At 36.0% G+C, this 25,119-nt stretch overlaps 1 protein-coding gene across 2 annotated transcripts in view; it reads right to left on the bottom strand.

Annotated features, from left to right (window-relative positions):
- HBS1L (HBS1-like translational GTPase) overlaps positions 1-25,119 on the bottom strand; it is a 93,483-nt gene that overhangs the window by 36,443 nt on the left and 31,921 nt on the right. For both annotated transcript variants that reach the window (XM_011962115.1, XM_011962116.1), the window contains one exon: positions 3,056-3,164. In XM_011962115.1, the coding sequence (XP_011817505.1) occupies positions 3,056-3,164 (109 nt within the window). The remainder of the gene's footprint in view (positions 1-3,055; positions 3,165-25,119) is intronic.

Below are 25,119 nucleotides of genomic sequence, written 5' to 3'. Positions count from 1 at the left end.
CACCATGTTGGCCAGGCTGGTCTCTAACTCCTGACCCCAAGTAATCTACCTGCCTCCGCCTCCCAAAGTGCTGGGATTACAGGCGTGAGTCACTGTACCCGACCCCTTTTAAGTAAATCTTAGGTAAACTGCAAATTAATTCACTAAAATTTTACAGTGTTGGTGGGAAGTGACCAAAGTAATTAGAAAAGTATCCTAGGTAAGTCTGCCCTTAGTCAAAAAAACTTCTGCATATTATGAAATAAAAGTCAATGTTTTAAGTTTTGAAAAATACCTAAGATAAGGTCTAAAAATGACCACTTGGATTTCAGGCCTATAATTAATTACTGATTGGTATAAATGAAAGACTAAGTTGGTTGAATTTTTTTCAGTTGCTTTCTGGTATCATTTTGTAAGCTTTTTTTTTTCTTTCCTTCTTTTTATTGAGATGTTCTCGCTCTCGCTCTGTTGCCCAGGCTGGAGTGCAGTGGCACAATCTTGGCTCACTGCAGTCTTGGCCTCCCAGGTTCAAGTGATCCTACCTCAGCCTCTTAAGTAGCTGGACCATTTTTTTTTTTTTTTTTTTTTTGGTAGAGATAGGGGATCTCAATATATTGCCCAAGCTGGTCTTGAACTCTTAGGCTCAAGTGATGCTCCCAGCTCAGCCTCCCAAAACACTGGAATTACAGTCCTGAGCCACAATGCCCACCCTGTACACTTATCTAATATTATAAAATGACTAGTCTTTTTTTTTCTCTAAACTACCTTTCTAAAAGTAAACTATGCATGAATTTAGAGGTTTAATCTTTCTTCTTGAGTTAAATACTTGAAGCTAATAATTGAGATTTAAGAGTTTAAAAGAAAAATATTTCTTCTATATGCAGTGTTCCATTTCTACTTACATGCATTTACTTGCATCTACTATTTTTAATGTTATTAAAGAAAGTTTGCTATTTCAGTTCCTTCCAAGCAATGCATTATGCATTATCCTTTTTTTCTTCTTCTTCCAAATACAGACAGGATCTCACTCTGTTGACCAGGCTGGAATGCAATGGCAGGATCATAGCTCCCTCAAACTTCTGGGTTCAAGCAATCCTCCCGCCTCAGCCTTCCAATGTGTTGGTATCACAGGCATGAGCCACTACACCCAACCATATCCTTTTTCAAGTAAGACATCATCGAGAATCACACTATATAGAAATCTATGATGCTGAAATCTTGACTCAAAAGTGTTTCATTGTGTTTCTATATGCTTTCTTAAGACTAACCCAGAATAGGCTAAGTGTTATCCCTATTATAAATCTCAAAAAAATCCCATAATAGTACAATTTAGTTGGCCTTGCACACTATTAAGCATTTCTGAGTATTTCAATCTATAACTACAGACCTTTCATATTCCAACAACTTCTCCCATAGAATCACATCAAAATGTTGCCTCATGGGTGGATTTTTTACCTTTATATTATTTGTAAGTTTATTTTTAAAATAATATGTATTTCCTCAAGGATTCTGAGCAACACATATTTAGTAACTATTCTGTAAAAGGAATACAGTGATGAACCTTAACAGTCCCTGGCCTCATGAAGAATACAGTCATAAAATTCTGAAAGGCCTACATTGTACTTACAGAGCTTTCAAAAATTACGCACATTTATTGACACATTTATTACCCATTATCTTTATAATTATTCATTTAGATACCTATGCATTTACTTCTAATATAATACATTATTTTGGGTTCATTTGCATGTTGCTAAGACTTCTGAAAAATCTTTTGAACTAAGATTATACAATACTTAGAACAATAAATTGTATATTCTATTTATTTCCTCTCTCTCTCTCTAATGGAAAAATCCCATAATAGAATTAAATGGCACTCAAGAATAAGGACAAAAGGGGCGATTATAATTCTGACAACCCAATCCCAGTTCAGAAGGAAAAACGGCATACATGAAGCTTTTTGAGACCAAATCAGAATTCTAAATTATTTTAACAGGCGAAAGTTACTTATGATAAAAATTAACTTTTTCATTCATCCAAATGCAATTAATGTATACTGAGTGCCTACTATGTCCTAGATAAGGAGTCCTTTCCTTCACTGACTTTGAAATCTAGTGAATAAAGTCTTGTTTCTATAAAACCCCAAAATTGAACTAGGTGATAATTAACATTCTTCCCAACCAAAACTCATGATACCTCACTAATTTAGACAAAAGAATATTGTAAGGAAAAAAAATAAGGCTCCTGAGTTTATATTTTTTAAAAAATATAACTTGGGAAAAGGGAGAAAAAAAGGAAAAAAACGTATGTATATAAAAATCTGTTGTTTACAGTTAAAAATCTATTGTTTATATTTGATAACAATGCTTCTTTATCATTTTGACAGACAAAATACATACAATTTATAAGTAACAGATTTATTGAACTGAAAATTCTGAAAAATTTTAGAGTTTAAAAATTAATGGCTTCAAAGCAACTCACTTCCCTTGTCTATAAAAACTCCTGGAAGGATTCTAGAGACTGTGATAAGAACAAACAAGTGCTACCAAGGTATGCTTTATTTCCACTTTTCACTACGTGTTTCAAATTCTAGGTATGTTTCATATCATATACCTTTGCTACAATGGTCCAATTTATTCAATACAAAAATCCAAAAGAGTTTAAAAATATTTCAGTTATTAAAAAATTTAATTAATGATTCCATGATTCGGGACTCACTCCGAAATCTGGTTATCTCCGCCACCTAGTGGTATAAGAATTCCCTATCACACAGTGCTAGGTTTCACAAAATCATAGGTTTTTTTACGTTAAAGTAGCTATAAAATATGTATGTGAGAAAACTGACAGTGAGGTAGAGTAAGTAATACACACAAGATAAGGCCAGAATCAAGCCTAATTTCTCATTTTGTCTCTTTGTACCATGTTGCGCTGAGGATATATGATACTTCAATGCTAATGATATATGATGCAAAATTGAAACAGTCTCTTTCTTACAGACTAATAGGAGGCAATACTGATTTCAAAAACGTGGGGGTGGGGGTGGGAGTGGGGATGAGGGGGGTACTCAAAGTCTTACCCAGGCACTTCAAATCCCATAGTTTGCTTCTTTCCAGATACAGTCATTTTAGCAACTTTTGGCACAATTTCAGATTCACTTCGCGATGCCTGGGAATCTACTGGTTTTCCTAATTAAGGAGTAAAATATAAAAGATCAATTAATTTATTTAGTAATATACAGAAATTTATTATCTACTATTCTAAATTATAGATTATAACTTTCACAGAATAAATGTCTTTATAAACACATAATCTTATCTCTAAAAAACTTAGTAAGATATTAATGCTGAAAGAAATTCTGTCACTTTAATCTAGGAAATCCCCTATTGTCAGGACTCTCCTATGCTTAACCTCCACCAAATCTCTTCCTAATTTTGAAGTGACTGTTAAGTTTCAGTATTAAGAGGTCACAAGGTAGTTTCTGCACTGAGCCTTGTTCTGACATTATACCTAGACCCTATACCTCCCTTTCCTACCACACCCTTTCACAATACTAAAATTGTTTGGTCAGTTAGCAGATGGCTAAACTATTTTTAGTCCTGTGAGATTTACGAACTGATGAACAAGTTGAGAGTCCACTGAATTGTGCTGGAATATAGTTTATATTTTACTTGCACACAACACTAGACTTACTAAAATACTGATATCTATAAAGAATCTGGGGAAAGAGGTTAATGTAGAAAACCGAATTAAGAACATGGGGGAATTAGTCAGGCATGGTGGCACGTGCCTGTAGTCCCAGCTACTCGAGAAGCTACGGTGGGATGAAGAGTTGAGCCCAGGAGTTTAAGGTTGTAGCGAGCTATGATAATGCCACTGCACTCCAGCCTGGGTGACAAAGCAAGGCTCCGCCTCAAAAACAAGAAAAAAGGTTGGGCATTTTTACAGGTGTGAACAGAACTTTGGGAGCCAAGGCGGGCAGATCACAAGGTCAGCAGTTCGAGACCAGCCTGACCAAAATGGTGAAACCCGTCTCTACTAAAAATACAAAAATTAGCTGGGCACGGTGGTGCACGCCTGTAGTCCCAGCTACTCAGAAGGTTGAGGCAGGAGAATCGCTTGAATCCAGGAGGCGGAGGTTGCAGTGAGCCAAGGTTGCACCACTGCACTCCAGCCTAGGCAACAGAGTGAGACTCTGTCTCCATAAATAAATAAACAAACAAACAAATAAAATTAAAAATGGAGGAATGGAGAACAAATTATGAGCTAGATCAAGGAAAGACTTTTTTTGCATTTGATCCCTACATAATTCATTGAACTTTTAAAAATGTTTCTTTATAATTTTCAGAAAAAGTACCATCAGGATTGGATCCACACAAAACTATGGAAACTGCATGTGCTACATTGGTAAATACATATACAGAAACCACTAACAATATAATAAGAAAAGATAAGTTAATGTATAAAATTCATTCAAAATGTTTGCTCTTTGCCTATATACACCAGGCACTATGCTGGAAATGTGATGGTGAAGAGCAGACGTAACACTTGCTCTAAGAGAGATTACATTCTAGTGGAGAAAACATACTAAATGGTTAAAAAAAAAGAGTACAATTAAAATTGTTATTAGTGTTATAAAGAATCCATATATGGTGCCATAAGATTTGATGATAGGGCACATGACTTAGAGAGCTTCTCTGGGAAAGTGAGAATTGAAGCTATGGTGGGGAAAATGAATATAAATTATAATAACTAGCACAGAAAGAAAGAGCATTCCAAGCAGAAAGAGAGGCTTGTATAATGGCCCTTCTGTAGGAGGAAGCACAGTTCCTCAGAGGGAGTAAGAGCAGAAGGGAGCTACATGAAGCTGGAGAGATGGGCAGGGCCAGAGAGTGCAGGACCTTTAGGTCATACCAAAGATCCTAATGCTTGCTCTAACAGAGGCGGAAGTTACAAAAATGAGGTAAGCAAAAGAGAGGGGAACGGGAAAGGGAGAGGAGGATGAAGTAAAGGGACATCTGAAACAAACAGTTTAGGGAAAATTTTGAAATTGAGACATATTAGGAATTTGGACCTAATATTTGAGAGTTCCAAATGACAATGAATGTTTTAGGCAGTTGAACATGTTGGTTGACCTCAAAGGAGAGGTCTGAGCTGCATCAACACATAATTGGTAATTGAAGACATAGATACAGGCGAGACCACCAAGGGAGAGAGCACAGAGCAAGAAGAGAAGTGGTCCTAAGAGGCCTTGGAAGAACTCTAGCATTTAATGCCAAGATAACGGACAATACGCCTACAAAAAGGTGAAGGAGAGCCAGGGAGGGTGGTGCCAAGGAAGCTAAGGGAAGAGAGTGTTTGATGGAGTTGGCATCACCAGGATCTGGGGCTCTGGGCCAGTCAACTGAATGAAGACTGAAAACATTCACTTGGTGACGTGATCACTTTAGATAAAAGTCATTGGTAGAGTTAGCAAGAGTCATCTGAAAAAAGTGAGAAAGTAAAAGCCAAACTAGGTTAAAAAATATAAGGTGAAAAATGAAGGCATGTTCACCACTTCTCATCTGTAATTTCAAAATCCAAAAGCATTGAAATATTAAAGTTTTGGGTTTTATTATTTTAATAACTCATTTGGAAGCAAAGTCTGACATGGACTGATATGAAGCTATTTATCGATAGCACTTACTGATCCTATTGAAAGTGACAGCCACACACTTCAGGGCAGAAATGGCAATGTGTCTGATTACAGGGAACTGCTCCACAATTCACTGGGGTATGTACATGCTAACGTTTTCCTAATCCAAAATATTCCAAATTCTAAATCAAATCAGGTCCCAAGAGCTTTAGATAGGGATTGCATATGTATGAAAATGATTCTTTTAAAAAGTTTGTCCGAAAAGGGAATAATATGGCAGAAGAGCAATAGAAAGGGGAAATGGGATCAAGCTGATAGAAAAGATTAAATGGAGAGGTTCAGTTGAATAAATTACGAAGAGATCATCAATACTTTAGAATTTCTAAGAAGGTAGAATGAGATGGAATCCAAAGTACAGGTAGAAACTGAGCTGAGACAGGAGAAACACTATTTTATTTCAATAGAAGGTAGTTTTGCATGTTTAGGAACAGGAAAATGAAAATTCCTAATGGATGATTTCTATTTTCTCCGTAATACAGCACCTAATCATGCTCTGGGACCACCCAAGGAAAGTAAAAAGATTTGCAAAGTGAGTAAGATTTTCAATAACTGCTGTGCAAAAAGAGAGTAAGTTGAACACTTAAAAAATAAAAGGAACTGTTGAATAGTATTGAGGGCCCATTTAAGATTTGTGATAATGAATTTATAGTGGAATCTATCTGCCTTTGTGTGACTTTCTCTAGCAATGTTCAGCCATTCATGAAAAAGGCACAGAGAAGACACTAACTGCTTCATTAAGAGTTAAGGATCTATCCAACAGGTATAAGAAGAAATTATGGGGCCGGGCGCGGTGGCTCAAGCCTGTAATCCCAGCACTTTGGGAGGCCGAGACGGGCGGATCACGAGTTCAGGAGATCGAGACCATCCTGGCTAACCCGGTGAAACCCCGTGTCTACTAAAAAATACAAAAAATTAGCCGGGCGAGGTGGCGGGCGCCTGTAGTCCCAGCTACTCGGGAGGCTGAGGCAGGAGAATGGCGTAAACCCAGGAGACGGAGCTTGCAGTGAGCTGAGATCCGGCCACTGCACTCCAGCCTGGGCGACAGAGTGAGACTCCGTCTCAAAAAAAAAAAAAAAAAAAGAAATTATATGGCACTGAAATTACAAATAATGAAATCTAAGCTGATTTTTAAAAAATAAATAAAATGACAAAGGAAGAGTCCTGATGCACTAGGAGAAAGCAGAGGGGTCTATAAGTAAAGAAGGAGAAGAAATATTAGTAAATTTCTGATGAGAGGTGAAGCTCACTGGAAATAAGGTAGTCAAAGAACTGAAAATCCACTGTTGGACTTGGTGGTACAGATGGGTCATGAGCTGTGATCATGAAGAGCTTAGGGGGAGAAGAAAAGAGTAAGCCAGCTGCCAAAGTCTCCCATGAGTAAGAAGAAGTGACCGTGAGGCTGTTCACTAGATGACAGCAGTAAGGACTGACAGAAGGCTGGCTCAACTAAAGACAGTAACTTCAAAAGAACAGAAATCAAGGGGGGAAAATGATGACAGAATAATGATGGAAAGGAAGGAAAGAGAACAAAGTTACCTTCCAGAGCCTGAGGTTTAAGAGGCTATAAATGAAGTAAAGCAAGGAGTAGAAAAAAACACTAGGAAAATAGATTGAGAATTACAGAAGGATTGGCTTTGTATGAAAAAGCAGTTCCTGAAGTTACAGCGAAAGTGAAGAGGAGAGCGATGATGAGGTGTGGGTATGTGCATGCATGTGTGCTAGGAACAAGGAGACATCCTGACAGATTAAAACAAGGAAAAGTGGCATAGGGGATTCTGGCCTCTGTCAAAAGGAGGGAAAAAAAAACCATAGAGCATGAAAATGTCTCAATCCAGTCTTTACAACACTAATTCCAACTTCCTGTTATAGTTCATCTTAGTATCTTCCAACCATTTTGCACGTAAAAAATTTCTTGTCCCACTTAACATATTTAGTGCACTGAAATATGGAAATTTTGGCTTTTAAAAAAGTAGGTAGGTCATACAATGGCATAAAAGGTTCTAAGCACACAAAAAAATTGCAATGTGATCCTATAATATTTCTGGGGATGCAATAAATATCATAATACTTTTCTTTTTGTGACTTTTCTATAGAACATCAAACTTGTGATGTAACATTTCAAAAATGCAGTTAAGTGAAAGTCTAGTATGGATTTGAATACCACACCATTAAAGCAGTGGTTCTTAAATCTTTACTTTCAGTCAGGTACCCCTTTTAAAAACTAACAAAAACCATGGGGCATTCTTCATAGAAAAATGTACCATACATATAAAATTTTGCAGGCTATTTCAAGGACACCAATAAGTACAACTCTAGAACTTTTGAGAGATAACCATGGCTAAGGCTATTTTGGAAATATATTAATTTAAATTAATGATGTTCTCCATAGTCAAGGATAAAAACATACATTCAGTAAATTATCCACTGAGCTGTTCTTAACAGCAAGGTGATATACTTCTACTTACTCAATCACATTACAAAGTCCCCCTCATGGCTAGCACCATTCTGGAAGGCAGGCAAACTCTACTGATATAGGTCAGAAAGGAACTCATAACTAAAATAACCAGTCACAGATCAATAAGAGATACATACATATAATCAAATCCATCATGATTTTTAAAATGTAAAATGTTTACTGTGTTCTCCTATCTTCCCCAAACAACTGGAAATTCATTCACCACTTAACAATCCCAAGAAATTGAACACTAAATTTTCAGTAAGTCCCAAAATATGACAATAAGAAATAAGTACTGGATGAAAAAAAAGGAAGCATTGATTCTAGTCCCTGCCCTATCACTAATTAGCTGTCACCTTATGGCTTAAGCAGTTCATTTAATTTCACTAGCTTCAGTTTCCTCTAAACTTTTCCATGAAGTACGTAAAATTTCCACTTCCTATTAAGAGGTGAATTAAACCACTAAGATATCCTTTAAATCAACTAGCCCACTATGAGATAAAAGTAAAATGCACCATTCCAAAGAAAGATTATCAGTGTCCTCCCCTAAGCCTCACAAAACCCACCCACCAAGTCATGATCACCCAAAAGATACATATTCTGAAAACTCATATATTCATCATTAGTTTTCCGTCTCTAGAATAGAGAAGAACTAATCATTTGTTAGGTAGAGTTTTCATTCAGACAGAAATAATAGCCACCCAGCTGAAGGGCTACCCAACTGATCAAGTCTAATCTTATTTTATAGATGAAGAAACAAGGGACAAATAAATGACCTGACCTTAGTGGCAGAGCTTGCACTTAAACCAAATTACCTCATTGCCTGTCCAGTTGACCTCTCTCATATTCCAGCCACCTCTGCAGCAAAACATAATTAGAAACTGCCTCCTCTGTCCCTAGTGGTTACCCCTTGAGAAGCTGCTTTCCCCAGGGCTCTCCTGGTTCCTTCCTGTGGCTAAGATCTAAACAGAGTCTAGGTTTTCTCTTGACCATGAAATGATGTAGGTCTCTTGCCCTGAAGATGTTTTTTTTCCAATGTATATTCATTTGTGAAGGATGCAAAGGTAGATCTCTCTCACATCACACAACTGATACAGACTCGCTGAATTTAATGAAACCCTCTGCTTGCATATCCCCAATTTATGCTCTTCTGAATCATTCCTTTGGTCTTTAAGCACACTCATTATCAGAATACTAGCTGTCAGGGATCAGGAAATGCCTTATACACGTTCACATAGTGCACAGCACATGACACAGTGCTCTGCCTGTAATAAGCCACCAACAAATAGTTTAATGATTAATCCCTAAGGGTTTAAATTGTGAAACTACAAGGTGACCTCTATTGTCTTTATAAGTTATCTTAGATGGCAATAACCTCCTCAATTTACTCTCTTTACTTACTCCTTGCATTTAATACCAGCTACCTCCCAAAGTTGAGATATAAATTCTAGAAAGTCAACATGGCACTTTCACATGCTCTTCAGCCAGGTGCTTTACATGGTCTTTTACCTTTACACAACCATGCAGAAGAGGTATAATTACTCCTACATTTCTTTAGAGAAACTGGGGTTCAGACAGGCTGATCTGTCAGAGGCCATAAAACCATGGCCTGTGACATAGCTAAATTAAAAAAAAAAAAAAAGATACGAATTACATGGTGCTATTATCAAAAACCGTATTCTGCACTATTCTGAGAGACAAGTTATAAAAGTTGTTGAGCTGAGCTGTAGAGGCAATAAGCAAAAGAAATTCAAAATATGTACCTGAGTAATTGTAGAAGGCTTAGCAAATGAAATGAGATTTGACTTGACTCAAAAGTAATAAAGAAGAGGCAAAAAAAAAAAAAGAAACATGAGAAAAGGCATATGCAGGGGTCAGTGGGGCAAAAATTCTAAATGTGGGCACTCATCAATAAACTTTTAAAGACTATATAGCTAAAGTTTTGAAAAAAATGGCTTTTTTCCAAAAAAAAAAGATCTTTTGTAGATTGATGTTCATGGACTCCTTTTCTCATTTAATAAGTAGAAAGTAAAACAGAAGTAGTATTAAATATTCTTTGGAAGGATAAGTAGTAAAACTGTTTAGAAATGAGGAAAGCCAAATTAAGATTATGGAAGAGAAAAACCATAGAAATGTATATGTGATGATGATTTCTCCATAAAATATTCTGCTGTGTCTCATCATTCTATAATTCCTCACCTTTTCCAAGCCATTATAAGGCATTCCCTAAGCTTCAGCCCTAGGATTCTATTTACAATCTACAGATATCGTCTATACAAAAGGGCAACCAATCCTACTAGTCTACTATGGCTAGAAATCTAAGGCTCGGCCATCAAACAATTCACAGAACTCGAGCCTTGACCTAGTCATCAGGTATTTCAGAGACTGAGTTTACCCCATCTGAAAAATGTACCCCCCACCTCACAATGATGTAATAAATATCATATACATACAAGCATTTAAGACATTCTCATACCAAACTAAAAAATCAGACCTTTATTTTATAAAAAATTATTTTATTGTCTCTATAGTAATATCCTGGGAAGAAAACACTTACGTAATGGCTAAAGTTTGTTATCAGTACATGTTTATTGATAATTTTTGGTTTTACTGGCTATTTCTGTACCTACTAACCTCTTTTAGTTTTAAAATGATTTTAGGTGATAATAGGATCAAAAAGTACTACAATAAATATGTATCTCGCCACAGATAAATAGTATCACAAAGTACCTTACCTTGGCTTGAACTCAGTGTTTTTTATTTGCTTAAGTGTCATGCAGATAAGTTTCAAGAGTACATAACAAATTAAGAATGATCTGGTAGAACAAGTCCACTGGGACTATTTTGGGGGGAAAAATGCCAAGTTGATGTTGAAGTTCATCTGGAAGAGTAAATGTGAAAGAATGACCAATAAAATAAACTAAGAATAATAACAGGGGAGTTGAACTACCAGATATCAAGATACCAGATATCTAATGCAATGAATTAGAATAGGGCATCTGCAAATAATCCAATTAGTAGAAATATATTTATATGAATGTTATATATAGGAATTAACAGGAATTAAATATGTGGAAAAATATATAGGAATGTATACATTATATGTGGTTATAAATAGAAATTCAGTATATGCAGAAGTGTTTCAAATCAATGGGAAAAGGATGAGTTATTCAACACATTATACTGGGAACACTGGCTAATTCATTTAGAGAAAAGGCTCCATCATATATACAGCATATCATATAAATTCCTTATCAATTAATGATATGAACATAAAGCAAAGAGAAAAACACAAAAATATATGTATAATTACTTCAGGTACAGATGTACAAATTTGTTATAAAAATTTCTGCCTGACTAGGCGCGGTGGCTCACGCCTACAAATCCCAGCACTTTGGGAGGCCAACGTGGGAGGATCACTTAAGGCCAGGAGTTCAAAACTGGCCTGTGCAAAAAGCAAGGCCCTGTCTCCACACACACACAAAAAATTTTAATTCGCTGGGCAGAGTGGCATACACCTGTAGTCCTAGCTACTCAGGAAGTTGAGATGGGAGGATCGATTGAGCCCAGGAGTTTGAGGCTGCTGTGAGCTATGATTGTGCCAATGAACTCTAGCCTAAACAACAGAGTGAGGCACTGTCTCTTTTAAAAAGGTTCTCCCTGATTAAAGATACCACAAGTGAGCATAAAATATGTGAGGAAAATATATACAAGGAGTTAGTTAATACATACAATGAAGAGTTCCTGGCCAGGCGTGGTGGCTCACGCCTGTAATTCCAGCATTTTGGAAGGCTGAGGCGGGTGGATCACCTGAGGTCAGGAGTTTGAGACCAGTCTGGCCAACATTATGAAATCCCATCTCTACTAAAAAATACAAAAATTAGCCAGACGTGGTGGCATGCACCTGTAATCTCAGCTACTCAGGAGGCTGAGGCAGGAGAATCATTTGAACCCAGGAGGCAGAGGTTGCAGTGAGCCAAGACTGTGCCATTGCACTCCAGCCTGGGCAACAAGAGTGAAAGTAGTCTAAAAAAAAAAAAAAAAGAAAAGAGAAAAAAAAAAAAAGAGTTCCTACAAACTAGTGAGAAAAAACTCCTCAGAAAAAGAAAGTGAGCAATAAATGGGCCAGGTCAATAAACACAAGTCAGAGGTGTGGCAGAGGAAAGGGAAAAAAAAAATGTTGCTATGTACACCATACTTCTGAGAATATGGCCCATAGAAACATTAACACCAATGTGCAACAGTATATGAATGAGATTGTTCACCGTGTTACCATATGTAATGACAAAAAATTGTAGATGTATATAAGGGAATGGTTATGATGTATCCAAACAATGGAATAGTATGCTACAGATACAGAATTAGAAGTATGAAAAGATCACTATGACACATGAAGTAGAAAAAAACAACTGAAGTACAATATAGCAATGGTCCTGTATCATACCACTATGCGACTGGCATTAAAAAGTGCACGCTTTTTAAAGTGATTACTTCTAGGGAGTGATAGCAGGAAAGAGAGGAGTTGACTTTTCAATTCAAACTTTATACACTTCTATGCTACAATGACTATATATTATTTTTATAATAAAAATGGCTCATGTCTCTAGTATCTGATATGGTGTCCCTGCTTTCTATCTCTAGCTCCCCAAACCATTTTCTACTTCTGTCCACTAGGGTTTTCATCATCTCACCTGCTAAAATATACTCCATAGCTCTGTACAGAAAAAAATCTACTTGCACATTTAGTCTTTAACATGACCACAATTTACCCTTCAAGATCCATCTCTTCCTTGCAACTCCCATAAACAGATGAGAACCCCTGACATAAACACTCTTGTTTTCTCACATGCATGGCCATGGCTCATCTATTTCCATGTTTCATGCAAAAGCCACTACTTTCATGAAAATTATACTTTAATTTTATTGTGCTAAGATTTGTGATTATTAACAGAAGGAAGTCATAGCTTCTTGGTAATACATGAATCACAGAGGCCAACTTCAGCAACGTATGATGAAAGACTCTTAGATTCACTTCACAAAGATTTACTGAGAGCCTCTGAGGTAATTACCAACAGAATAAAGTACATATAAAGTTACATGCATACTTTTCATGCCCTCACAGGAGAACCCCAACAAGCTTTCCACACCAAATGCCTCCAATTCACCAGCCAGTTAGGTTAACAGATAAGACATGGATAGGTTAACAGATAAGACATGGACTCTGCAGCAACACAACCTGAGTTTGAAGCCAGGCCCTGCCACTGCATAACCTCAAGTGAATCACTTAACTTTTCTCTATGCCTAGTTTCCTCGTCCATTAAATAATAGTATCTGCCTAACAGAGATGTTAGAAGAATTGAGAATTAAATGAGCCAATACATGTAAAGTACTTAGAGAAATGACTGGCACATATGAAATACCTAATGCTTCACACAACTAACAGAAAGCACATAGTCCGTGGGTCTCTGAGAGTCACCAAAATGCCAACTTCCTCTTTTTCTCATGTGATACCAGGACATTTACAGACACAAATTACTCTCTGGCTATCACATATTCATTCACGAAGGGAAGGCTGAGAAATGCCAACTGTGTGACACTGTGCTAGGTACAGAAATAAACAGATCCAATGTGGTGAGACATAAGCTTAGAAAAGCAGGTAACTCATTTAGGACTACATCTAACGTTTCACTTGATCTCGAAACATAAGAGCCACTGAAGGAATTTAAGCATTGGAGATACATATCATACTTTTAAAACTTACTCTGACCTCAGAATAGAAAATGGATTGTAGAGGCAAGATTGAAAGGAAAGCAGTTAGAAGGCTGTTGTACAAATACATGTAAGAAATTCTATGAAGTGATCTACGAGCAATGGAGATAGACAAAGGAATATTTAAAAGATACTACTCTAAAAGATATTACAGTCAGTCCTTCATATCCTTGGGTTCTGCATCCATGGATTCAACCAAACACAAATTGAAAATATTGGAAAAAATTTAAGAATACATTATTTAACTACTATTTACATAGCATTTGGTATCTAGATTACTTATAATCTAGATTCCTTTTCATGTAACGGTAATTTTAAAAAAGTAATCTAGAGATGATTTAAAAGTATACAGGAAGATATGCATGAGTTATATGCAAATACAATGACATTTTATATTAGGTATTTAAGCATCAGCAGATGGTTGACGGGGGGCGGGTAGCAGAGCCGAAACCCAAGGAAACAAGAGACAAGTGTACAAGGTAAAATCATGAATCCTGGATATCTGAATGAATGGAGGAGATGAGAGAAAGGACAGTCCTCAGATTTACTGCCGAGAAAGAAAGAGTAGATGGTGATGCCATGAACAAACAGGAAATACCTTCCAGGAAACTAAGAGAAGTCTGCTGGTCAGAATCTTATTTCTCCTACTCCTTTCATTCGGTACAAAATTACAACAGTCCATAGAGGAACTCTGCTTCCTCCTCCTAAGTAAAAACTGTCACCAAAAATTTTATTTTATTAAAGACTGCCTAGACATGATCTTGGATCTTTAGAGCTTTTCAGGTTAAATTACAGCATGTTCTTGGCACTGAGGACACAAAGATGAGTGACAGACTATTTTCAGATAGCTTTCATTCTAACAGATGTGATGAACAGCACGATAAGATGAAAAGAAAAAAAGAGACAGAGAAATTAAGATAAGTTTCTAGGAGACCACAACCACTGTGACTGCAGCTGAACAAGTATTATAGCACCGGAAATGAGTAAGAAGGAACAGACATGAGAGTCAATACATTAACAGAACATGGAAATTAATTAAATCTTAGGAAGGCAAAACACAGGAACCTAAATGACTGCTATGACTCTAACCTAGACACTGTTCATGAATATAGACACATTTGGTCAGACACTCCTTCAAGACATACAGATAGAGGCCAGGTGCAGTGGCTCACGCCTATAATCCCACTTTGGGAGACTGAGGTGGGCAGATCACCTGAGCCCAGGAGTTCAAGACCAGCCTGGGTAACATGGAGAAACTGTCTCTACAAAAAAAAAAAACACAAAAAAATTAGCTGGGCGTAGCGGTACACACCTGTAGTCCCAAGCACTCGGGAGGCTGAGTAAGATGGATCACTTGAGCCTGGGAGGCGGAAGTTGCAGTGAGCCAAGATCATGCCACTGTACTCCAGCCTGGGCGACAAAGCAAGACCCTGTCTCAAAAAATCAAATAAACAAAAAATAACCCAGACATACAGATAGAAATCCATAGAAAACAGTTGGATAATCAGGTTTACAGGAATGCTAAACAACATTAAAACATATGAAGCGCCGGGAGCGGTGGCTCACGCCTGTAATCCCAGCACTTTGGGAGGCCGAGACAGGTGGATCACGAGGTCAGGAGATCGAGACCATCCTGAGTAACACGGTGAAACCCCGTCTCTACCAAAAATACAAAAATTAGCCGGGCGCTGTGGCGGGCGCCTGTAGTCCCAGCTACTCGGGAGGCTGAGGCAGGAGAATGGCGTGAACCCGGGAGGCGGAGCTTGCAGTGAGTAGAGATCACGCCACTGCACTCTCCAGCCTGGGCGACAGAGCAAGACTCCATCTCAAAAAAAAAAAAAACACATGAAGCGATTCAAGACCTAGATAGCTTATAGAAAATGAAGAATGAGAAGGCAGCCAATGAAGCAACACTAATACTCAATAGAGAGGGAGGCTGAAAACAAGTATCTACTTTCCTCATAGAATCCTTACATAGAATTGAGATTCACGTATCATACAATTTGAGAGCCATATGTTAGAGGTCATTTGATCTTGTCCATCATTTTATAGATGAAAATTTAAGTGAGTTTCCAAAAGTTCACATGGCTGATTAGTGGGGTTTTCGCTCTGGTGTTCTCTAGGTTGCTTCCAAGGCACCCTCTCCTTTCCACTCTCTGTCCTCTAAATCTTCTCAGAACCTCATGGAAGTAGTGCTCCCAAGGTAACTGAAGTAGAGTGATTTTGAAGTTGAATGTATACAAAAACTGCCAACCAAGTGCCTCTAAATATACATATACGCACACACATATTTATTTATTTTTCTTGGGGGACGGAGTCTCATTCTGTTGCCCAGGCTAGAGTACAGTGGCACGATCTTGGCTCACTGCAACCTCTGCCTTCCGGGTTCAAGCAATTCTGTTGCCTCAGCCTCCCCAGTAGCTGGGATTACAGGCACACGCCATCACACCCAGCTACGTTTTTTGTATTTTAGTAGATACGGGGTTTCACTGTGTTGCCCAGGCTGGTCTTGAACTCCTGAGCTCAAGCAATCCACCCAACTCGGCCTCCCAAAGTGCTGGGATTACAGGCATGAGCTACTGCACCCAGCCTTTTTTTTTTTTTTTTTTAGATGGCATCTTGTTCTGTTGCCCAAGCTAGAGTGCAGTGGCACAATCTCAGCTCACTGCAACCTCCGCCTCCTGGGTTCAAGAGATTCTCCTGCATCAGCCTCCCGAGTAGCTGGGGATTACAAGTGCCTGCCACCATGACCGGCTAATTTTTCTATTTTTAGAAGAGATGGGGTTTTGCCATATTAGCCAGGCTGGTCTTGAACTCCTGATCTCGGGTGATCCGCCCACCTTGGCCTCCCAAAGTGCTGGGATTACAGGCCTCAGTCACCATGCCCAGCCCCTTTAAAAATATTAATGCTTTGTCCAGATCACGATTTTGTGAGTTTAAGTGAAGTTAACCATCATTAACATCTACTCAGATACTTCTGAGTAAGAGTTCATGTTAAAACCAATTATTCTGATTAGGTTTAATGTTTGCATTTCAGAATGTCCTAATACACAGTTAAAGCCTAGCAGTTAGATCATTTTCTGCTTAACAAAGAGAAATTTTCTGTTTACTACAATTTTAACTTCCAATGGGAAACCGGAAGGCTAGGCTATTCTTCCTTTGGTAATAAACACCTGGATACTGTCCTCTTAACACTCTGTGAATGGTGATTTGGGGAGGTGAAAAAGGTATATTTAGCCTCTAAAGCGTACATCACAACATAATCCTATCAACTTTAGGTCACACATGATAATCTCAAATTGCTAAAAATAATAGCTCCAGACCAAAATGACGTAACTTGCACAGCAAGACTTTATTGCATATTCTCGTGTAGCATATACTGTTTTCTGTCTATATTGTAAAATATATAGTGCCTTACCTCTTCAACTAAACTAAGAGCTCCAGAAGTTTGTTTTCTGATGTATTTTACAACATCCAGTCCAGTGCATGGTACACACTAGGCACTCAAATATTTAATAAAATTATTTATTTAAGAAAAAAAGGAACATACTCTCTAACCCAGTGATTCTCAGCTTGGGAGGAACAGGTAGATCAAAATAACAGGGACATCCTTGCTCCTCCCCCTTTTAAAAACCACTGTCACTAGGAGACACTGATCCTGACAAGTGTTCTCTCACATGTCATGGGACAGAAAAAAAGATTTAGAAGTATTTATCTGGTATAAAACTAATTTTATAGATAAAGAAGTCGGGCTCACATAAATTAAACAATTTGTTCACACTCATTTCACATTACTTGCAAATTATAATCACCTAACCTATTGTTGACTGGTTTCAGGTTCCTAACTAAAAAGGCATTTGAAGACCTGCCTCAAATCAGAAAATCAGATGACCTTTTAGGGTTTATGTCCTTATAATCCTAATCATTACCCATAGAAATAGATCATTTATCTCTAAATGACATCAAATGCAAGATGTTTGAACATTTTAATACTATCATCTACATAAAATAGGGTACTAGTTAATGAAAACTATTGTCTAGGGATAATGCTCTTAAATGCAATCCAAACCATCAAGTTGGGTTTCTTTCTTCACATAAAATCCTCAACTGAATGTGAGAAATATTACAAGGGAGAATTTTTAAAAGTAACTTGTGGCATTAAGTAATTTCAATTTTAATTAGTATCTATAAAGATGTGAAACACTAATGTAGAACACTAGTTTTTGTTTTAAATTTAAAATGCCTTTATAACTTTTAATCAATATTTTGAAAGTATTCTGAATCAAAAGTATTTGAGATCTAAAAATTTATTCCACATTTAAAAATACATAAAGAAAACGAGGAAAATATAGGCTACAGAAATGTATAATATAAACTTAACATATAGAAATGCATAGAAAAAAACTGAAAAAATAAAGCAAAGATAAATTATGCTATCTCAAGGTAAGAAAATTATGAGTGACTTTTTTCCCTTTTATTACATTAATATATTACTTTGACATTGTGAAAAGGTGATTTGAAAGATTTCAAAAAGGGGAATTTTTTCTTATATTTATACGGCTTAGAAATATTCAAAACAAATTCACAACAGACTTTTAATGTGAGACAAATTCACAATTTAAAGTCATTCAGATAAAAATGCCTTGGTGAAAACAACATTCAAGCTTATTTTAAAAAAAACAAACAAACCAAAAAAAAAAAAACTGAGGTTTTCCAGGTAAGTACACTTTTGCCATCAATCAATATTATTCCTATAAATGTTTCAATGTGCCAGTACATATAGATACACGTACACACACACAAAAATTAAGATTTTCAAAATTTCAAAGAAATCAGTGTTAAATTTCCAATGAAAAAAACACTACTTAAAATATGAAATCATTTCACTGAATCTGACTAAACATTTAAATTCTAGTTACCAGATGTACATTCAGAAAGTACCCCACCTAGGCTATAGAGAATAAACCACTTCCTACAATAGCACTGTTGCACTGATTGTGATTTATTTGTTATGAATTACTTTCCCACTTTAAAGCAGCTTTATAGCATAACTTGTGTCATCAAATCCATTATAAAGCATCCATCTCCTATCACAATAGAAGAAAACAACCTAAAAGATGCACTGAGCCCAGATTTCAATTTTATGTAAATAGCACTGAACCAGCAATTTTTTAAAACAAAGACATTTAAATGAACAAATTCAACCTACATATTAGATTGTATTATATACCTTGAGGTAGTATATGCAAAATTTATAATCTAATACATGCAATGAATTTAAATTATATTATGACCACTCTATAGCACTAAGAATTCTTATTACTAATACTTTTCCTTCAAAAATATTTATATTTTATTTGAAAATATTATTACTGTGACTGAAAATTTTGTTGGGACTAGAAATAGGACAGCCTACAAAACAAAGTCTTTTTACTTTACAGAATGAAACAGTATACAACCTTTAAAAAAATAACAAGGAAAAAAACCTACACTAAACAAACACATTGGTGTTTTTTAACATTCTGTCCTAGGACTTCTCTTTCATTTATCCCAAACTCTCTCTGAGAGATCTCATTTATATTCCCATCCCTGGAACTATCTACCCTTGGGTCTCTCCCTAATCACATTAATTCTTCTGTCCTAAGCTTAGGCATATTATTTATAAGCAAAGCTAAGAATGTATATTTGAGAAATACCTCCTCGGCAATGCAGAATAATCTGAATTGAGTAAGTACCAACCACACACCAAGAAATGCTATAATGACTTAATATATACTATAACGGCTCATTTAGCATTGCAACTACCAGAAAAAATAAGAACTATAACCCTACTTTTCCAAATGAGGAAACTGTGGCATAGGGTTAAGTAATTTGCTAAAGGCCACACAGCTAGTGCTGAAATCTAAATCCAAGTACTCTGACACAAGTACCAGTGCTCTTCTAAATTAATGTGGAAACTAGCAGTGAAAATCAACTCTGGTCACAAAAATCAGAAAAATAGTGGACATCTGGATACAAGAAAAAGTTCAGGAGAAATAAAAATTTCATAGTATGCATGAGCTGAAATAAGGAAAAAAAGGTTTACAAGGACCTTACTGAAAACTTTAAGGGTTCTAGAATCAGAGATGATAAATGAAAATTAAACTGTGTTAATCAAATTTAAATGGCATCAAAATTTACTAATATTCTGTATATTTAGGTGCCACACACTGTTTTTAGTGACCATAAAATACACATACACAGGTCTTCATAGATTCAGCATAATCCTTATTTCAACCTAGGATTTTCAGAAACATGACCTTAAAGACAGGGAGAGGTTACTCCATTTGAATAATCCTAAAAAAAAAAATTAGTTTTAAAAAAGATATAAAATAAGACCATTGTATATCTCCAGATATAATACATTATTTCCAAACACCATTTTGAATTCATGTGTGTGAGCAAAGACTTAGTAATGGCACCAATACCCAGAAATAACTCCATAGTAACAAATATAACGAATTTTAAAGCAATTAGTAAAGGAAAAGGAAATTAATATTGTTTGGGGACTACTATGTAGATGTATAACTATTCTATCTTGACAGTGTATTCGGGGGGGGGAAGGAAAATGAAAAATATAATATGCCTTTTATTTACAAAACCATAATAAAAAATCCCTATTTGTATGTGTCTATTTTTATAAATGGTTATGTGAAAGAATATACATCAGACTGTTAAAATGGCTAAATGGAGAAAGGGATAACAGGTAAAAGGGCCTACATAAAAACATTATGAATTATTTTAAAAAAACCCCCCAAAAAAAAAAAAACCTCAGTGGAAGTAACTTGAGCATCTCAATTCATTAGACTTTAACATAATAATCCACTTTTTAACCGCATTTGTTCCTTAAGTGGTAATAAAAGAACACTACTTCTTTGAACTAAGTTCAATGATCATTTCCTGGGCATGTTCCAAGAGCAAGACATTATGACAATTGCATTACATGGGTTACTTCACTTCTCAGAAACTTGTAAGGTAGACATTATTTTCTCATGGATAAATGGTATTTTTGGCAATGCCGACCTATAACAGCATGTTCAATGCACTATGCACACAATTTTCAGGGACACAAGGTAAGCCCAAGAAAAACTGCAAAATTTATCTTTTATCCACTGTCAATGAATGAAAACTTCAATACAAATACAAAATCCTTCAGTGGAGTATAATTATCCTTTATGAAATAACACTACCAATGCCATTATGTGTAATAATTAAATTTAAGAATTAGTATAATCTTTCTGAAGAAATGTGCTAAAAGTACTATATGTACAATATGTACTAAAAGTCTTAAAAATGACCATCCCTTTTTATCCAGCAATTCCACTCTAAAATTTTATCTTTTATATAACAATAAATTGAAACACTTAAGTTCCTATAATAACCAGACAGCTAGACAATGGAATATTATGAAATCTAAATTTATTGGTATTAAAAAAGGGTCTATGTGTGGTTGTCAGAGACTAAGGGGAGGGCAAAATGAAGAGTTGTCTAATGTTGCACATGATTAAGTTAAAATGGGTTTTTCAAAAAGGCAGATGACCACTTTTTTAAAAAAAGGACTAATATACTCTAATATGTAGAAACACACACAAAGGATAAAAATGAAGACTTCAGCATCACAAACATATTGCTGTGAATGCTGTTTCTACCATTTACTTGTTTTGTGGCCTTGGGGAAGATGTTTACACATTCTGGAGCTTCAGATCCTCCAACTATAAAACCAGTATAAAAATAATCCCTACTCTATATGATTATTATGAATACTAAGTGATAGCAGATATAAAGAATTCAGTACATTTGGTGTAAAGTACTCATTAATATTGCCTACGATTACTGCTTAAATGCATCAAAATGCTACATAATTCTAGATTCCATAGGATTAGGTATGCACTTCCTCTTAAACTGGTTCTCAATAAACAATATTATTTAAGCTGGTACTTACAATGGCACCAAGCTAGCAAATATTAAGAAACTAAATTATACAGTATTTTAAGTCAAACAGAATTGTTGTTTTACAATCCAAAGACCACAAAGTGATCTGAAATTTAAACAGACTAGCAAATGACTTCATTTCTTAGGACTGCTGATTTGCAGGATTTAGAAACATACCAATTGTCTATACATGAATGTCAAGTCTCTTGTTTAAGTAATACTAGCAGAAAAAAAAACTAAAGATAATTTTTAAATACCCTACTAATGATAAAGTTGGTTTCCTTGACAATGGATTCAGTTTTATCCCTAAGATACTTATCACTTAACAAGATTAAACTGTTACAGAATAAAAGTTTGTTGTAAGAAAGTAATGTATAACAATGAAAAGGGCACTGGAGATTCAAAGAACTCTATTCGAATTACAATTGGCCTCTTAACACCCATCTAAAATTAGGCAATTTATTTATTTTATATGAGCCTCAGTTTCTCCACCTACCTCAAAGGTTCTTATAATGACCAAATAAAACATACACAAAGCCTGATGCATAGCTGATATTCAAAATGTTAATTCACCATCCTATCTCCCCTCGAGAGGTAGCTCCCAGAACAGGAAGCTTTACAGATAACCAAAAAAAAGCAGTCACCATGTTCAGACTGAAAGCAGTTGGCCATAAAGGTACTTCTATTAAATCAGAGACCTAGCCCCTTAGGGGCTACTCTAAAACTCGAGGGGAAAGTTTGTACCTTATGCCTAGCATGTTTTTCTAATTCAAAAAAAGGAGCATGCAATAAATGCTGGCTAAGCTAAATTTTATTTGTCCTCTCCCTCCATTCTATTCTTTGGCTAAAGTACTTAGCACATAAGAAGCACTCAAAAATTACTTTTTACTAAAATGATGTATAATTGCCTTAGAATAAAACAAGAAAGTATATACAAATATACATAATGTGATTAGAATTTGTAAAGTTAAAAAAAAAAAGCAAGGTAATTAGGGTAATTAGTGTTAGAAGAAAACTCTATATTTAACGTTCATGTAATTCATAGATGGTACCAGCTGTTCATGAAGATACGCTGTTTTGAGAGTCTAAAGCAAATTATTTTTAAATAAGGCAATTAGTGTTTCAGTTTTTCCAGTGTAGGTGTATATACAAAGAGAATCTTAAAACATAGCTGAGAACATTCTGAACTAAAGTTTTTTCACTGAAATAAACCACTTCCTTTACAAAGCCCACATAATTTTAAGCAGAAAGCCAATTCATTCTGAAGTTACCTGTATAAAATTCTCCTAACTGTCTAAATAAAAATATTCAGTGATGAATAAATTAGTGAAAAAATATTTTCAAAGAAAAATAAATTCAAAAGGGGAAACCAAAAAAGATGCACTAAATATGACTATGTTAACAATCTACTAAAAAGGATTAAAAGAGGCATTTTAAGTGCATTATTGAAAAGTTCATACAGATTTAGTAGTATTCATAATATCTCATATTTCTTTGTAACATAAACTTTTCAAATTAATCACAGGATTTATTTCCAGGATAAAGATAAAACCTCATAATACATTTGACCTGAGCAGGAAAAAAAAAAGAGGTTGCATCTTCTCATAAAAATTAAATGTTACTATGTTTCCCATTTACTGATGAGATATATAGAGATGATGGCTAAGAGAAAGACAAATACAGTAAAATAAACAAGCAGAAAAAAATGATCTTAGGGAAGCTGTTTATAGCTCCTTTATCTTTTTTTTTTTTTAACTTCTTGAATCTTCAACAGGGAACAACCTGCCATTAAGAACCAAAAGTGGCCGGGCGCAGTGGCTCACGCCTGTAATCCCAGCACTTTGGGAGGTCGAGGTGGGAGGATCACGAAGTCAGGAGATCGAGACCATCCTGGCTAACACGGTGAAACCCTGTCTCTACTAAAAATACAAAAAATTAGCCGGGCGTGGTGGCGGGCGCCTATAGTCCCAGCTACTTGGGAGGCTGAGGGAGGAGAATGGTGTGAACCCGGGAGGCGAAGCTTGCAGTGAGCCGAGATTGCGCCACTGCACTCTAGCCTGGGTGACAGAGCGAGACTGTCTCAAAAACAACAATAACAAAAGAAAGAAGCAAAAGTATGACAATCATCACCTGAGTTATAAATAATATTAAAGATATTCATATACAGATATACTATGTAAAGTTTAACAGATTAACACTATGAAAATGGCAAAACAATGCTAGAAAGAATATAACCTCATCATATAAAAGTAGGCTTTACTTTCTAAACAGAAGTTTTACTTGAAGGGAAAACTAGATAAAATTCAAGAGAAAAGGAAAATGATATATAATAGGTTTCTAACTAGTACAGGTAAACCACTATTACTTAAAGCGTACCTTGTCAACAGGAGCTCAATTATACATTTATTTCTTCAAACCAAGCAATACTTTTAAACAATCAATTATCTTAATGATCTGATTAGTAGAAACATTTATCAGCTACTTTATTTGTGAGGCAATGGAAATATCAATTTTGGAAACTGTAAAAAATGTCCAATTTAAATTATACATGATAGTTTTTCCAGATTTTTAGACCAACTATTTTTCTCAATGCTCACTTTTTTTTAACATTAACTATTTTTTCAATGAAATAAAATTAATCCAGTGGTAGAAAAAGCCTCAACAGGAATCATAAGAGTGAAAACTCACTTCACATAACAATATCTACTCTGTTGAAAACTATCTTCCAGTTGACTAATTATAAAATTTTAATCCATAAATAATATTTTTCTGAGAAGAGGGTCCTTTAGAACAATAATGATGGGCCAGGAGCGGTGGCTCACGCCTGTAATCCCAGCACTTTGGGAGGCCGAGGCAGGCAGATCACGAGGTCAGGAGATCGAAACCACCCTGACTAACACGGTGAAACCCTGTCTCTATTAAAAATACAGAAAATTAGCCAGGCAAGGTGGAGGGTGCCTGTAGTCCCAGCCACTCGGGAGGCTGAGGCAGGAGAATGGCGTGAACCCGGGAGACGGAGCTTGCAGTGAGCCAAGATCGTGCCACTACACTCCAGCCTGGGTGACATAGCAAGACTCTGTCCCCACGCCCCCCCCAAAAAAAAGATGTATGAATTTTAATTTCTGAATTTTCCTGTGGAAGAGTTTGTGTTACTCAGTTTCATATTCTTGGGGGTGTTTTTTTTTTCTTGGTAGATTTAAGGTGGCAAGGAAAATAACATCAGAAAATTAAGATTATTCCACAATTTTATTCC

Source organism: Colobus angolensis, unplaced genomic scaffold (assembly GCF_000951035.1).
Source record: "Colobus angolensis palliatus isolate OR3802 unplaced genomic scaffold, Cang.pa_1.0 Scaffold58, whole genome shotgun sequence".
NCBI classification, from domain to species: domain Eukaryota; kingdom Metazoa; phylum Chordata; class Mammalia; order Primates; family Cercopithecidae; genus Colobus; species Colobus angolensis.
Note: the sequence above shows the minus strand (reverse complement) of the source record. Positions and strands in the feature narration are given on the sequence as shown.